Here is a 17,943-nt window from a genome sequence, read left to right as displayed (position 1 = left end):
ACAACTACGTAATGTCAAAATAATTAAGATTCTTCAAAACAAGAACAAAGTTTAAATAGAAATTATAAGCAATAATAAATATTTATGAAGTAGTGGAAGAGAATTTAAATAAAAATCTAAATTTGCACAATTAAAAGGTTTTTAGATAAATTAAATAGAAAAATGGCCTGGGTAAATTATTTGCTGAATTTAAACTAAAATGTTTTTTCAGAAAAAGATAAAAAAACAGTTGACTAGAGTTAAAGATTTCATAAAAGTAGCTATAATGTTGACAAATGGGTCTAAATCCTCATAAAAGAACTTCATCTCAAGCAACAGATGAAAATTTACGTTTAAAAAAGATAAAAAAAAATGTATTAACTGCCGAAAAGCATCACTCGGGTAAAGTCACTTCCAAAACTCAGGTTAATTACTTACTTAATTATGTAAAAGACAAATTAGGTTATTTCAGTTTAATAAATCACAAGAGGAATGCTTTCGTGAAGCGATTTCCTAACAGAAACTGGCTCGTACTCATGTTATGTATGGGAAAACTGCGAAAACCGTCGATGCAGCCACTCCGTTTCACTGAGCCCGAATTTGGGTTGGACGACCAGTAGTCAGCGTTCTTAACCACTCAGCCATTGGTGAGTTCAAGTTACATCGAAGAATACAAGTGATACCTACCTACGACAAGGGAGCCTCCGCGGAAGAAAGGGAACCAGCCCATAAAAACCAGCTTGCATTCATAATACACATGACAAAAATCCAAGAAAAACACCCTATATCAATGGCTCGTTCGAATCCAGGACTATAAGGTAGTTTAAACGCTCTCATTCCCTAAGCCACTGGCAGGCCATTGACAAAATAGCAACAGAATTTCGTGGGCTATCATTTTTAGCATTAAGTGGAGCTTTACGTGTAGAACATAAGGTTATTAATTTTGCATTTCACTTTCGCGTTCATTCCTCTCAAATCTAATTGCAGGTGGGAAGAAAGAAAACGATCAAACGCAATACCAGACATTTCATGTTCATTGTTAATTATTTGTTTAATCAGTTAAGACAAAGCCCTCGTAAAACATTTGTCTAAGCGAAATGATGTCTTACTGATGGACTCGACAAGCAAAACTGGATCTTATTCATGTTACATCTGAGAAAAGTAACGAAAAGCCTATGTCATCAACCCATTCTGCCACTTATTTGTAACAGATTTGGTCACTCAGTCAGTGGTAGGTTTAACGTTCATAGCTAAAGAATCAAAGCCAAAAAGATTCTGAGTTGCTATTTCGACCATAGTAATAAAATATGAGATTAACAGCCAAAAGTTTAAAATAAAAAAAAAAAAAAATTCGCAAAAGATTTTTGGCTGAAACCGTTGTAGAAGGCATAAACTTCGGATTATTAATACTATTCTGCTCGAATGTATTCAGTTTGAGGAGCAAAAGTTTTAGGTAAACATCTAATATTGTTTTCAATGAATAATTACGGGGAAAAAAAAAAGAAAAGAAAAACCCATCGCTAAAGGGGAAGGCGATCATTTCTGCGTACGGGTTACGATTCTCATGTTACAGTTCAACCCCGTAGATGAACAACAAGCTCTTCGCAGAATTTAAAAACAATGTATGCATAGATATATTTTACGTCTTCCCTACTTGAGGTAGACTTGAAAGTAATACTTGCTTTTTTAATAAATATATACCAAGAAAAATTTAAAAAATTCCACTATTGCGTTCATACGTAAAAAATTTTGAAAATGTTCCTTTAATTAGCACAGAAAACAATTTAACAAAACATAAATTTTAACTGATTCAGTGATTAACTTTTAAATGATGTAGTGAAAACATCTGTGTGCGACTAGCATGGTGGGGGCCCAAAAATAAATTTTATGAGCACTTTTCAAATATATAATAAGATATTCATACGAATGATAAATAATTTAAGTTACAAAAATTTAATATTTTCATAAAAAATAATGGAAGCGCCAAGACATCTATGCTGTTCCAACAAAAGTGCCGGATATAATCTGTCAAAAAATATACTTCATTTTTAGAAAGTGGAAAATATTTTTACATAGTTTATGATCGCCTCATAATACATGCTCAACTTATACGGTATATAACGGGACATGGTCCTTTTCCTGTATATTTTGAAAGGTTTGGCATTACAAATACGGCACAGTGCATTTGCGGTGAATTGGGCACACCCGAACATTATGTAGCTAACTGCCCACTAACAACTGATTTGCACCTGCCGATCCCGCCAACGAATGAGCAAGCATTTAGCAGGTTCATGATTAATAACAAGCATGCAGTACGAAAGATTAACAAAATTGTTAATAAACTTATGGACCTCGGCACTGACCTGTGTCAAATCTAATTTTATATATGTCTAAAGTATATCATAAAATAAACTATCTTGAACTGTGCTAAAACTAATGCAAATAAAAACTAAGAATTATCCCTTTATGTGGACTCCCTCGGCTACATTTATACTGAATAATTATTTTAGTACAGTAATCTTTTTGTATCAGAGAAATTGTGTATAGTATTAATTTATTGTATCATAGTTTTGAAACATTGTAATAGAGTAATCGTATTATAGAGTAGTATAGATGATAAGGTTATTACTTTTAATGTTTACCTAACTAGTATAATTGATAGCGGAATAGTTCTGTTACTAAATAGAGTAATCATATTGAATAAGAGTAATTGTATTGTTTTATAGCATCATTGTGTTAACTGGTATTGTATGATTAATCATTGTACTTAGTAAATGCATAGAATCACTGTACTAAATTATTATATTTTAGTAATCACAAAGAATCATTCTATTGAATCACTGAATTGTAATCAATAAATAAAGTGCAAGTTATACTGTACTGTACATATTTAACAATTGATTTCTTTACAAGTAAATGTAACATCAATACTATAATAGGTACTTAAATGATTATACCCATATATTTAAATGTTATTAATAACATATATAGTATTACTACAAATCTGAATATATATATTAAATCACTGAATACTTGTATCGTAATCTTTATACTTCAGTCACTGCATATAATTATTGTTTTGGTACATGGTCTAAAGAAGCAGTATAATATCACTGTATTGCATCATTACATTATTTATAATATTCAGTGTGCAAGGTAAAACTGTACAGTACATAATTTATAATTAACTGCTTTCAAGTAACATGTAATATCATTGCTGTAATGATTAATTAATGGTGTAATTTAAATGTTTGTGTCACTTGGGTAGTGAGGTTTATAATACAAATGGTATTTTTATTAATTTGAGCAATAATATTGAAATTTTGAATAATTATATAGATTTTTGTTCTAATAAACGCATAGAATTGTTGTATTGAATCATTGCATTTGAATAATCGTATAGAATCATAATATTGAATTATTCATGAGTAATCGTACGGAATCATTGTATTGAATTATTCATGAGTAATCGTACGGAATCATTGTATTGAATTATTTATTTGTATAGTATTTCCAATGTGCAAGTAAAATTGTACTGTACATATCTTATTTTTGAATTGCTTGCTAGTAATATGTAACATCATTTCAGTAATAAGCACCTGTATGAAAAAAAAAATATTATTTTGATGTCAACATGGCATATATGATTAATAATATGAATAGTATCATCATTAATTTAAGTAATAGTATTGAATCATTGTATATTTATAGTGAATCATTGTTCTAATATCCGCATATAATCATTGTTTTGAATCATTGCATTTTAGATATTGTAAAGAATTAATGTTTTTATAGTGTATTTATAGTCTAAGTGCAATTATTCATTTAACTGTATTAATATCCAATTTTAATATAATAACTGTGTCTTTAGTAGTAAGCTGTAATATAAAAGTTAACAATGACATTCAGAATATTAGAGACTTATGTGAGATCTAAGTATTTTTATACTTCTCCAGTATAAATTTTTTAAGTTGACAATGTATGAAATATAAGCATTTGTATGTTCTTGGGTTTTTGTATACTGAGTTTAAATGTTGAATTTTGCATTAGTAAATTCATGTTGACAATGTCGTCACTTATCAATCACAACAGTATAATATAATCATTATGTATGATATATCTTCTTTATGTATTGAATTGTAAACTTTATATGTAACTTGCTAAAATTACTTGCTAGGGTATTGAATTGTAATCTTATGTGTCACTTGCTAAAGTTTTGCTCGTAAGCACTGTGTTCACACATATGTAACCATTTTTAATATCTATGTTTTGTAACACTAATCAATGTGCCCTATGAGTGGATCTCGTGTGGCTCTAACATGAGTCAGCTTTAGATAAGGGTGGACGTGGCGCTAAACCAATTAACCATAATGGTAAAGGGGTGGTGCCCACGTCCTCCGTCACTAAACTAAACTAAACTAAACTACATAGTTACAACAGGCAAATGTTCTGGTTTAAGAATGTTGAACTTTATTTGAGTTGGCAAGATTGGAATTTTGTCACTGTTAGTTCATTTCGCAGCTTCGTTGCAGATTAGTGGTCTTGGAGCACTACACAAAGGTGCATTGAGTTTTGATTGTGAAAACTCTTTACAAGAATGGTAAGCATTGCCCATAGATTGTTGGGAAGCTTAGTGTTATGTTTTGATGTGAAAATGCACTTAATGAATTAACAAATCGCAGACTGATACAGAAATTTTAAGACACAAGTTCGACAGCAGACATTAAATCAACACGCTCTGGATCCAGCCAGTTTGCTGAAAACATCGCTATTGTGCATGACAGCGTTATTGCAAATTTCAAAGAACTTAAAGAGTGAAAATAAAAGAACTTAAAGATGATACTGAACATTTCCTTAATCATCTCGATAGACAGATATGTGAGAAAGAGGTAAGAAATTTCATCCAGAGATTACGGCACTGCAGGTTAAGTTAATTAATTACGGCAAAGCCTCGAGGGCTATCTGATTAAGGGAAGGGAAGCTTTCGTGGAGGACTTTCTAAGGGAAACTGGCTCGTATACACGTTACACATGGGGAAAACCACGAAAACACTCATGCAGCCAGCCCGTTCGCGTACGGCACTGCAGAACAAGTCATGGAGGAAATAACGCCAGACATCAGTTTTTTATTCTTAAATCGAAACATTTACTTGTCTTGACTTTACTTGTTACTGAAACATTTACTTGTTTCAACTCTTACTTGTGTTTTTACTCTTTGTATGTAAAAGTATTTTCCATTTTCTAAAAATAGAGTATTTTGCTGGTTACATTGAATCCGGCGCTTTTATTGGGACATCCTTTACATGATGCTTCTTAGGTAAATGAAAAGTAAAAGCCATTGCATGAAACGTGATGTTCGTGGTCCTGAGTGCCAGTGTCATATTAAAAAGAAACTAATTTTTCACTTTGAAATATCAAGAAAATTCAAGCAGTTAACTGTAAGTTATTCAACGATCATCAAGGATTTTCCAGCATTTCGAAACCGGAATTCCGCTTAACAAGAACATACTAATAATGTTGCAAAAATATAAAATTGAAATTGCAAGCTCTCATACGTTAAAAAGTTAATAAGCGTAGATTGTTTCCATCAAACAGAATACCTATTATAAGTAATGTTATTTCATAAATTCTTGATATTTAGAGGAATTCGAATAGAAATAAAATTATTGCAGTTTCATGTCGCTAGATTAAAAATATTTTTATAAGACTATAATGTATTGTCTCCTTCCTTTCCACGTGCCTTCGCGGTGTAACTGGAATTACACTCGACCCGCATTCGGGAGGTCCGTAGTTCGAACCCCGGTGAGGACACAGCACAGTTTTCACGTTCCTGCAACGATATAACCTAATGACTCTAAAAGACTTATACAAAAACGATATTATCTAATATATTCTTTTAAGAACTTCATGTTGAAAATGAAATCGAACTCAAAATTTGAAGTTAAATTTGGAATTCAGAATTACTCAAAATGCAGCCTATGGTAAACAGAAGGAAAGAACGTTTTGGTGCCCTCAGCATTACAAGATGAAATATATTCCTCATTTATTGCAAGAAGCTTTAGATAAAAATGATAAAAGGAATAATTATTTGGAATGCTAATATTGATATCAGTGGGTAAAATTTAAAGCATTTTTAGCTAAGAAATCAGCTCTTTCGTTTCCGCAGAATCCATGATAAACACGCACATAAGCAAAACGGACATCAGTTCTCCCATTTCTACGCGAACTAACAGCTAACAGAGTTTCGATTGCTAATTTGTCATTGCTGGCAATACTGTTCGAAAGGTGAAGAAAAGAAAGAGAATCAGAACATATAAAGTACCTTGAGGATGCTGTCCATTATCCTTTATCCACCTGACAACAAAGATTAATACAGAGAAGTTCTGCTTGAAAAACTGTGCATTCATTTCGAATACGGTGCTTAAAATAGCACACCTCAGACTGGTCTTCAAAAAGTACAAATGCTAGACTAATCTTATTATTCATTTTACCGCCATCTGGGAAGCAAACCATATGAAAACACTTTTCAATAGTCTCTTTACAATGGCAGAAATATATGGGCTTTAAAGTACATAGATAAGGAATATCGGGGAAGTGGACATTTCGATTTATGCAGTTTTCCGAAGTATCATTTTCCAATGCCTCAAAAATATTATTCTTATATTCAATTTCGAATATATATGCGAACTCCTTCAAGAACAAAAGTAACCTCATAACTTAGGGTTAATAATACCAAGAAATCTCCATTGAATCTTTCTCAGATTTCTTTTGTTAATCTTCTTTGCAAGAACATGTCTTCAAGCACGAAAGCCGTATGGGATGAAATATATAATACACTGTTTATGCAATCAGTTTCTTGACATCATAGCTTACTCCAAAAAGCATTTTAGGCAATTCGGCGGAAACCATTAATATTCTTTTTCACGTCTAGTAGAAAAAAAATCGATGTGCTTTTTCTATGTTAATTTTTGCTCAAGTACGACACCAAGATACAAACCACTTTCTACAAAATCTAACGGAAAACCATTGAACAAAAAGAGCAATAATTTATTCATCAAAATTCCTGGAAACAATCATAGCTTTACTTTTTCAAGGACTGAAAGTGAGTTTATGACAGATCGCGCAATTGGAGACAAAATTCAGCACTGCTTACTCTCAAAAAAATATTAGTCAAAATCTTTCATTGGAAAATTAAAATAAGTCTTTTGCAAAGGCAATTTTCAAACAACCGTCGAGATAACTTAAAAGATCATTTACTATTATGTTCCAAAGAGTAGGATCGGACACAGAGCCTTGAGGACAGCCTTTTCTAGAGAATAAACCTTATCTCAGACCTAAGCTGAGGTTCAGTGGTCCTTCAGTTTAAGATGCTTTTACTTTTTTAGGAATTTCTAAGGGAAACTGGTTCACAATCATGTTACACATGGAGAAAACCACGAAAGCCAAAAATGCAGCTAGTCAGTTCATCTCGATTGGAAACCTTCACACCCGGAATGAGGCTAAAAACGTTATTTTCTATGGAATAGTGGCTTGATATTCAACATAAAATTTAAAAAAAATCCACACATAGCATTTTTGACATACGACCTATTGCAGCAGTAGCAACAACGATGCGTAAGACCTATTGCAATACCAACAACAGTGTAACTAGCTTCTTTCAGACACAAAAAATAAATTAACCTAAAAAATGACAATGATAACACTGATCACTAAATTTTATAAAAACAACAAAAACAGTCTCGTTTACCTTACAGAAGAATGTGATAAATATATTAGGCTTCGTACTTTTTGTTAAGATTTGTCCAGAAAAATAACGCATTAAATCACATAAACTGATTTGCAAACGAAATTCAATTTCGAGTCACATCTGTTCTGCAAACGTAATAAAGATTATGGTTGAGAAGACGAAAGTAAATAAAAGACTTATACTTAATAAATTTAATCTGATGAAGGAATTTTATTAAAATGAGAATAATAACAGTTAAGCGGTTGCAGTCAAAAAATAAACACAATTCTTCCTTCACTTATGGGAGTTATTCTTCTCTTTTCTAATGCTTCATAATTCTTCTTTTACGAAGTTAATAATTTAAAACCTCAGCAGTTTTACTAATTGCATTAATTGAAATAAACTAAATGTATTCTTTCAAATAAGGCAATTAACTAATACAATCATCCTTGCGCTAATTAGAAATCAAACTGAAATAGTATTGTAGGGTTTCCCTTAGTTTGCAGAACAAATTATTTTAAGTTTGGTATCTTCTTGAACCTCTCTTTTTCCCCTCGCATTTTCTCATCAGGATGCAAATTTAAAGTCAAGTGAAGAGAGTATAAAAAATGACAAAACTTGAAGTTTATTCAGAGCGTGATTTCGCTAGCCGACGTAGATTACTGCTTTGTCCTTGCTACTGTTATGCTGAGTTGCTGATACGCCTTTTGGCCATTTAATTAATCTATTGACGGGTAGGTTCTTGAGTCAGCCTAGTTAGCTTTAAATTAAATTGTTAGTCCAGCAGTACTACTTATCTTTGAAGTTATTGTTAAATTATTTTTAAGTTCCCACCGCAAGTAGTCGGTGTTATTGTAAGCATGAAGTATGTGCATTTGTGTTGAGTGTTTGATGAATAATAAAGGGTTTGTTTTACTCGAGAAGTCGCCAGGTTTCCTCGTAAGATTACGTTAACTGTATGATAGCTAAGAAGGTTAGATCTTACAGTATTACCTGCATTTTTCGAAGAAACATTATTAACTACAGCTGTGGATAGAAATATAGCGATGTAGATGTAGATCTGGGTAGAAAACATCTTGATCCGTATCTGTAATAGAAAGAATTATTATTATTATTACATTATTACAACAAAACAATCTCTGCGCATTCAAATAAAATTGTGTTCATACATTTAGAAAAGAAATGTTATTAGTACTAAACATTTTTTATCAGTTACGCTATTTCATTATTACATTAAGAAATTATTACAAAAATTCTGAAATTTGAATAGAAACAAAAAAGACAATGCATAACAAGGAGTTACGTTTTACAGGAAAAAATTTCACCACTGTAGATGACAGAATGTAATTTACAGTTCAGTTTAATTCTTCATTTATTTGTTTCATATTCTTCATCACAGAAATTATCCTATTATATAGAAATAAAATTTAAAAAAAATAAAGAAATACAAAAGTGGACAGCTTTTTACTATCACGTTCAGAATGAGGGGGCGCAGTATAGAATGATTCAAAAATACGTTGCAAAAATGTAAATACATATAGAGAGGATGGAAATAAGCAAATTTCGAAATGGAATGTGTAAGCTGGAAATGGTGCATTGAAGTGGAAGAGGACGCTACTGAGTGACAGACGGAATTCTCATGCGAATTTTGAGTGGTATACATCGCTATACGAACGCGGAGCTCGTTTATACGCACTTTATCCAACAGACAGCACGGAAACAGAAGATACACTGGGATCGTTCAATTTACTTCCTATGAGTAGGTGCTGCATTTTAGCCCCAGTTCCATAGAAAAAATCTACTCGATGAGTTCCGTGTTCATGTAACAATGCACACCTCTCGAAATTTTCAAAGGGAATGACGATTTATATCACTAGAACGCTCTCATCTACCACTAAACAGTACTTCAAAAAACCACTTTAACGCGCCGTTTCTGCTCACGAATTCCATTACAAAATCTGCTTATTTCAGGCCCCTCTACCTGCTTCTACATTTTTCTATTTTAAGCATCCTTCACATGCTTTAATACATATTATATCAGCATACATAAAACATGCGCGGATGTAGATAAGAGTACATAACAGGATGTCGTGGATATATTTATTGGCTGTTGAGATCCATGATGAACAGCAAATTTGGCAGCAGAGGTAGATTAAGTATTCCTTTTTATTTCAATTGACATTTGCGACCACGATTTACTTGGCCCTTTAATCTTGTCTATTTCACATATTACATTTTTCATAGCTTTGTGGTAGATAAGCAGAGAAGGAGCAAGCGGCAGTCTATCTACGCCGAGCTGCAGACAGCAAGTGCGTAGTTATTCAGTATGGAAGAATATAAGGAGAAAAGTTTCGTTTTAAGGTCCGAATTAGCTACGTTATATTAAAGTCATATGATAGGATTCATCTAGAAATGACGCAATCCATAAAACGTTATGAATATTTTTAGAATAGAGATGGTAAGTACCCAAATTAAAATGAGGAATTACCAGGCTTTTACTAATTTTAGTTATAATTTTGATTAGTTATAATTTAGTTAGTTATTATTTTTATTTTATTTTAGTTAGTTATAATTTTGATTAGTTATAATTTAGTTAGTTATTAATTTTTAGTTTAGTTTAATTAGTTATTATTTTGATTAGTTATAATTTAGTTATAATTTTGATTTACATATATAAAACATATCCCATTTTCAAGGATACGCTTTGAAACATTTTACGAAACTCTGCAGCATGTTACGTCACACTTTCCCTGTGATTACTCTGCACTATGAAATCTTTTGACCAATTGCTGGGCAGGAATAAAACAAGACTTTCCGAGCCTACAAATACTACTGCAGTTAGTACGCATCACACTTTTGCAGCATGCTCTGAGTCACGTCTCACGAAACTTCTTTTTCTATTACCTAAAATGTAAACTGCATATATATATAAATTGGAGGCGCGTTTAGCATCCCTAGAGTTGTACCGGTTTAAGCAAAAATATATTTATGAAGAATTGCTCGTGACCAAAATAAAAGTTATGTTTTAACGATCAAGCCAATTGCGATTGTTTCTCCAGTCAGATCTACGCAGCAGTTTTTGCTGGCCATGGCTAAAAAGTGAATTGGTTTCATTATCCGCAAAAACTACATTATCGCACAGGCGATAATGATACACATATATGTATAATAAGGCGATATGATACACATATCCGATAAGGCGATATGATACACATATTATGTAGGCGATAATGATACACATATATGTATAATAAGGCGATATGATACACATATCCGATAAGGCGATATGATACACATATTATGTAGGCGATAATGATACACATATATGCATATACACTGCTGGCCATTAAAATTGTAACATCAGGAATAACTAATTTGACGAACGTCAAAATCACATGAAAGGAAGAAGAGCCTGGGATATGCAGATGATTAGTATTTCAGCACATTTAGACGACGCAGGAGGGAGAAACGACATCTGAACCATTGCATAAACGAAAAGTTGTGTAGTAGATTTCTCATTCGGAAAGTGCTTTGCAAGGTCAGAGTTTGCCCAGAATACCGTGTTTTGCCTCGAATAATAAGAAGAAATGCGTAATAGCAAGTGTCGGAATTCGATACAGGCAGGATCATTGCTTATCGAGAATGTGGATTATCGTTCCATGATATCGCTCGTCGCACGGGTCGAAATCTAACTACTGTCATGCGAATATGGAATCAATATGAATATGGTTGTTGAGGGTCATACTGAACGGCATGCAGAATTTCAACGCTCTCCCATGACTAACGCCCGAGAGGACAGGCATATTGTGAGGTTAGCCCTGCAAAGCTGTACAACCACACGGACCATTAGTCAGGAAATGGGCATGTTTGCAGCACACCCAGTATCCGCTCGTACGGTGAGTTGATGTTTGCAACAGCGTGGACTATGAGCACGGCGACCATTACTCCGGCTTCCCTTGACAATGCAGCATAGAGTGAGACAGTTGGTACGCCGAAGGGCAAAACTGGATACAGGAGTGGCAAAATGTAATCTTTTCAGACATGTTCCAATTCTGTGAGCAGTATTCTGATGGTCGTATGCGTGTCTGGAGGTTCCGAGGAGACCGTACGTAGCCTGCTTACATTCGATACCGGCATAGAGGCCCTGCACCTGGTGTGATGGTTTGCGCAGCCGTTGGGTACACGACAGGCACATCTCTAATTCGGATCGACAGTAATTTGAACGCAGGTAGGTACATTTCTGACATCTTACGCCAAGTGGTTGTGCCCTATTTTCGAGGCCTACGAAACGCCATTTTTCAACAATATAATGCGAGATCACGTATTGCACGTCGTTTTTTGACCTTCCTCGATACACAGAGTATTCAGTTCATGGCCTTCATGGTCTCCAGATCTGTCACCCACTGTAAACATCTGGTCGAGGGTTGAGACTGGCCCGCCACCCCTCTCCAGCTAATACAGTTGATAAAGTGTGGCACAGACTTGAAGCAGCATTGAATGAGTTGCCCGTTTCTATCATCCAAGCCCAGTTCGAATCCATGCCTAACCGGGTAAGGCCCGTCTTAGCTGCCAGGATTTTTACTAATTTCGCACCCCATGTAACCCCCCAAACTGGTTAAAATTTAATCATTTCGTCTTCATGCCATACTGTTTACGTGCAATCTTTGTACTTGCTTTCCTTCGTGGTGTTGCAATTTTAATGTCCAGCAGTGTATATATACATAATTCAATGTTTCAATGTTTACAACAATTCCTAGCTTTAGTTTTTGGGAAAAAAATAATCTTTCTACTTTTAAATGCACTACAGCAATTAGCTTAGTGAATGGTATCTCACTAACTCAGATTTATTGCAAATAGTACTAGGAAATTTAAGAAGAATTTTGATATTATATTTACTAATCTACTTAAATTAATATGTAATATTATTTTTGAAAATTCCAATGCTGGAAGACACTACTGTTGGATTAATCTCTCAACTGTAATAATTTAAAAATCTAAAGGTTTACATTATCAACTGCTATGACTTTGAAAATCTGTATACATCTCTCCAACTTAAAGAAATCTAAGAAAGTTTTCTAGAACTTCCAATTTTTCCCCCTCAAATGCGTACTATACTAAATTTACAAAAATGGAAAGAATATCTGTATTTCTCGCTGTTTAGTAACTTTATCAAACATTCAAAAATTCTTTTGCTCCCAATTAATGGTACTCCCGGTTGAAATTCTTACTCGACACAGTTATGTAACCTGTATTTACTTACTAAAGAATACAAGTTTTTAAAAAAACTTTCAGAAAATGATTTCAGTAGATTCGCTCATACATTCAGGTATATAGATGATATAATTACATCTAACAATAATTATCTTATTGATACTAGCAATATCTATCCCGGCTGTTTAAAACTAAATAAGACCAATAAGAATCAATTAATTATAGATTACCTGGATCTATGTATTTTTAATATAAAAGAAGTAAAACTTTTTGATAAAAGATGAGAATTCAATTTTTCTACAATTAAACTTAAAATATGGAATATCAACATCTCTAAAAAGTTATTGCAAATACAATTTTTAATCAAATTACCCGAATTAAAAAAAGGTGCACCGAAATTGAACAATAAAAGCAAGAAATTCTTCTTACTAAAATTTTGCTAGAAAATAAAATTCCAATTAACTCCTTAAACAGTCAACTTAAAAAACCTGGAGTGGTCTACAGCCTATAAATTTTTTAAAGTTTATGAAGTTTTTACCTGAAAGCTCAAATAAGAGAAGGATAAGGAAGGATGGATTAAAAGGATTTATAGTTTTATTTGTAAATATGTATCTACTGTACTATTTTTCTTGACTATTTTTTTATTAACTGAGGACCTACTTTATTCTAATTCGTGACGATAAGCTCATGACATAAAAATTTTATTCTTTTTTAAGATTTGCCCTATCTTTCCTTTCCTTTCTTGCATTACTTTAATGCTTTCCAATTTAAAATTAACTTTGAAAAAAACCTTACTGTAAACTCACCTTTTGGGATATTTATAATTTATCACCGCCATTTTCTTTGGCCAAAATTCAACCTGAGGCGTCTTCCCATTTTGAATCAGTTTTCTTTCTTTTGCAAACATTAAATTCTAACATTTTTGTTCTCGTTTTTGTTTAAATATTAGTTGATCATGTTTACATATTGTTAGCGTTGTTTAATATTACTTGAATAGTTTTTAAATATTACTTATTACTATTGAATTTTCAATTTTGATATTTGTAATTATTTATAATAATTTTACTTTATTAGGCAAATTGATTTTATTAGTCTTTTTCATTTAAATTTGTTTTGATGTATTATTAATTATGTATTCATAGATGTAATTAAAATATTTATATTTGAAAAGCTTTAAAAGCCTTCTCTAAACGGTTATAATTATGATGCTTATTTATTTTCTTATTTCATATTCACAAAATTATACAGTTCATATTATTATTGTAAGGCAATGTAAAATTTTGTTTACAAAATTTAAGAGACACAACTTGAATATACAAACTGCACGTCTTAATTTTTTTTTGTATATTTTTTAATTTTAAATTAACTAATTTGAATATTTTAAAGCAATAAGTTATAAATACAAATTTTGGTAATTATGCAGTACTAAAAACTAGTTTCTTTTTTTAAGTTCTGTTGTATTTAAGTATACCACAGCCATCAGCAAGCCGTAACGCTGATTCACTTTGTGAGGACCTGCCTATTTTAATGAAAGTTCTATAATTGTATTGTATTTTGTTCAAGACAAGAACTGTAAAATATTATGATTATGATATTCAAGCAAAGATTTTACAGAAGTGTGAACTTTTACAGTTATTTCTTGAAAAAAAAAATACGACATTCTTTACAGTATTGTTACAGAAAAAGTGAACTTGGAGACTTTCAAAATTTCAATACAATTCTCCATTTGCATTTATTGTTAAAAATGATATTTACAAGATTTTATTATTTTAAAGTGATCTTTAGATCAAGAATTTTATGATTAATTTTTAAAAATTTTATTTTCTTTGTTTCGCTAATGCTATTAATGCTTTCTTCTAAAAAGACTTTCTGTCGCCAAGGGGGAATATGTAAATCAGCTTTATAATTTAATTTAGTAACAGTAATTCTTCATTTTTAATTTGGGTGCTTCCTCACTGTAGTCTAAAAGTAGTAATAACTATTCTGGACTGTTCCATTTCTAGATTAATCTATGTCACATGGCTTGCGTAAGCTGATGACGTAGCTAATTCGGAATTTGATCTCAAATTTTTGAGCACTGAAACATTTCTAACCTAAACCTAAACCTTCTCTTGGTGAATTTGTCTTGAATTTTATATGTAGATAATGCATTAAAAATAAAGGATATTTCGCACGTGTTCATTACCAAGCTGTTTCAGAGAACTCAAATTTATTGACTGCTGATGAGAAGATAGATTTTGTGAACACTCAAAGCGAAACACTTAGTGAATAATAATAATTAACTATTTTTTTTTCATCTACTCCTTGAGTAAAAAGTTCATTTAATTATTAATGAGATCTAGACGCAAGCAGGTGCCGATACAGTATTAAAATAATTGTCTTTCATGTACAAAGTTATACGAATTATGCGTTCAGTATAACTTTTAATGAAGTAACATTTGCAAGATTTACTACTCACTTTTCCGTATCTGCATGCAATTCTGACAAAGTGCTTTGAATAGAGATTGAAGGGAAAAGGTTATTAAGACTTATAGTTGTAAGGGAATGCCCCCCTAAAGCTAAACGATATATATGTTTTGGCAAAGGAATTAATGGTTTCCTCCGCGTCGACTACTCTGCGTTTAATTATTGACTTTACTTTGAAATATTTTCCTACTAATCATAAGACAGTTGAGTTTGCTACATTACTTACTTTAGGCAAATTAAGATGTATATATGATTTATATGATATTTAGCAAGTGTATTCCAATAACAGTTTTCAGTGTTATTATAATTAAAGTTAAACCAGTCTTCAGTATGACGTGCGTACATCGGAAGCCCCCAAAATTTGTTTTAATAAAAAATTCAGTATTTTAAATAACATGTTCCAGTATTTTTTTTCAATATCCCAAAACAACACAGGAGCATTTCTCAGATCAAAATTCTCCAAATACTGAATATCAGTTCACCTGCATAAATCGATAAAATCTGGTTTCAAGGTTTCAGACATATGGCTAACCCTTTTTCTTTTTTTAAAGGAAAGTGACAAACTTTTTTGCATCTGAAGAGTAATTTCGGTTAGAAGAAACATGACTTCGTGTAATTTTACTTTTAATTCGGTTTCTGTCAGCTTAACTGCTGCAAAAGAAATGCTTGAAACACTGAGAAACACTTCCGTAAACACCTCACTCTTGCTAATACTATTTCAAACTGCAGTAGAATACAGTTTATTAGTATCACTGGATTCTTAATACCCTTGCACAATAATGCAAAAATATTTCTGCATTGTCTTACTATGATGAGGATACTGAGTTGTGTTAAATTTAATGCATTTATATTTAATTGATAAAGTGCACTAAGAATAGTCTTATAAACCTATCTTCACTAATTCTGTTCCAAATATTATCCATTTTCTCCCATTCATTCTTGCGCATTTAAAAAGAATTTTTTTTTCGAATTTTTATACTTCATCCGCTACACCTGTTATCCCATTAAGTGAACGGAATGATTCTAGAAAGATTTATGAAAAGTAGCCAGTGATTCGCAAGGCGGGAAAACCATTATGAACTAATTTCAAAAAGTGCATTTACGAACTGAATTTACAAACTCCTGACAACAATCTGTATGCATGATCCTTTTAGCCCAAAAGGGCTATTAGTCTCAAAACGCAATTTTGCATCGTTTCATTTTTCATTCAAGCCTGTTGCTATTCGATAAAATGTAAGATAGTTATCTTTCAAATTAAATTGTTGCCACTGAGGGACAAACTAAGCTATTTAAAAGCAACAGATGCAGTTTTAAGGATATTTTTTTTAACTTTTGAATTCGATACGGTTAAATAAAAATGCTTTTAATAATTACCATAGAACATAGGGGCGCATTTACAACAACTGAACTTACAATAGTGTTCGGAAAGCGAATGTACGAGACCAAAAGTTGCGAAATCAGATTTATTGTTTAGCGAAAAACTCACAGAAAGTGTTAAAATTTCCGACCACGCGTGTCGTTGCACAGTTGACATCGGCGAAGGAAAGACTGGCGCACTCTGTCGAAGATTCCTAGTGTCATGTTAGTTTTATCTGCGACAATAATGATTCTCGCCATGAAATCTTCAGATAAATTCACAGGCATCTCGTACACTAAAGATTTCATGTGCTTACAGAAGAAAAGGTCCAGTGGGTTGAGTCTGGTGAGCGAGGATGCCGAGCCACAGGTTCCTCCACGTCCGATCCATCGTGCGGATTTTGGATCCATTCTTTTTGAATGCCACATATGTGGCATTCAAAAAGTTACGGACGGTGACAGAAAAATGTGCTGGGGCTCCATCTTGCATAAACCACATGTCTGTCTGGATGGGGAGCGAACAGCCTGCAATAAACTGGGAAGCACTTGTTACAAGAAGATACGGTACGTTGCGCCGCTCAAACGGTCGGGCATGATGCAAGGGCCTACCAGATAATCACCTAGGATTCCAGCCCAGAAGTCCACGGAAAATTTCTGTTGCTGTTCATGAGGGGTAGTGCAGTGGGGATTGCTGTCAGACAAAACGTGTTGATTATGCACTCTGAAAATGGCTTCTCTGCTGAATATTGCCTCTTCACTAGATAATATTAATGCAGGAAATCGTAGATCATTATTCCTCATTCCAAGCACCCACTGCACAAAGTCTGCCTGGCAAGGATAATCATTTGTGTCCAAAGATTACACTTCTTGCACGTGGTAAGGGTGCATGCGTTCCTCCTGTAAAATACGCCACACCACTGGCTGAGAAATGCCCATTCGGTATGCCACCGCTCGCGTACTTGTGGAAGCAGCTGCTTCAAATCTAGTCAAAACTCGCTGTTCCATTTCTGGTGTTCGTGCATTTCGCGAACGTCCTACATTGCTTTCTGAGATGGCAAAAGAACGGGTTTCTCTCAGTCTTCCATCAACACTGGAAAAGGTTGGATGACTTGGAATCCGACGAGTTGGAAATCGCTGTTTGTGCAATCTTCGTGCTTCGCGTCCATTCCCTTTTGCTTCACCGTATCTGAGATGAATATCTGACAA

General features: G+C 33.0%; 1 protein-coding gene across 3 annotated transcripts in view; it reads right to left on the bottom strand.

The window, feature by feature from the left end:
• LOC118181493 (latrophilin Cirl-like) overlaps positions 1–17,943 on the bottom strand; it is a 255,519-nt gene that overhangs the window by 145,639 nt on the left and 91,937 nt on the right. For all 3 annotated transcript variants that reach the window (XM_085808637.1, XM_085808638.1, XM_085808639.1), the window contains exon 2: positions 8,698–8,791. In XM_085808637.1, the coding sequence (XP_085664763.1) occupies positions 8,698–8,779 (82 nt within the window). In that variant the 5' untranslated portion in view covers positions 8,780–8,791. The remainder of the gene's footprint in view (positions 1–8,697; positions 8,792–17,943) is intronic.

This window comes from Stegodyphus dumicola, chromosome X1 (genome assembly GCF_044657685.1).
Source record: "Stegodyphus dumicola isolate Sdum_Otavi_A_Nest chromosome X1, ASM4465768v1".
Lineage (NCBI taxonomy): Eukaryota > Metazoa > Arthropoda > Arachnida > Araneae > Eresidae > Stegodyphus > Stegodyphus dumicola.
The sequence above is the reverse complement of the archived record's forward strand: the minus strand, read 5'-3'. Positions and strand labels throughout refer to the sequence as shown.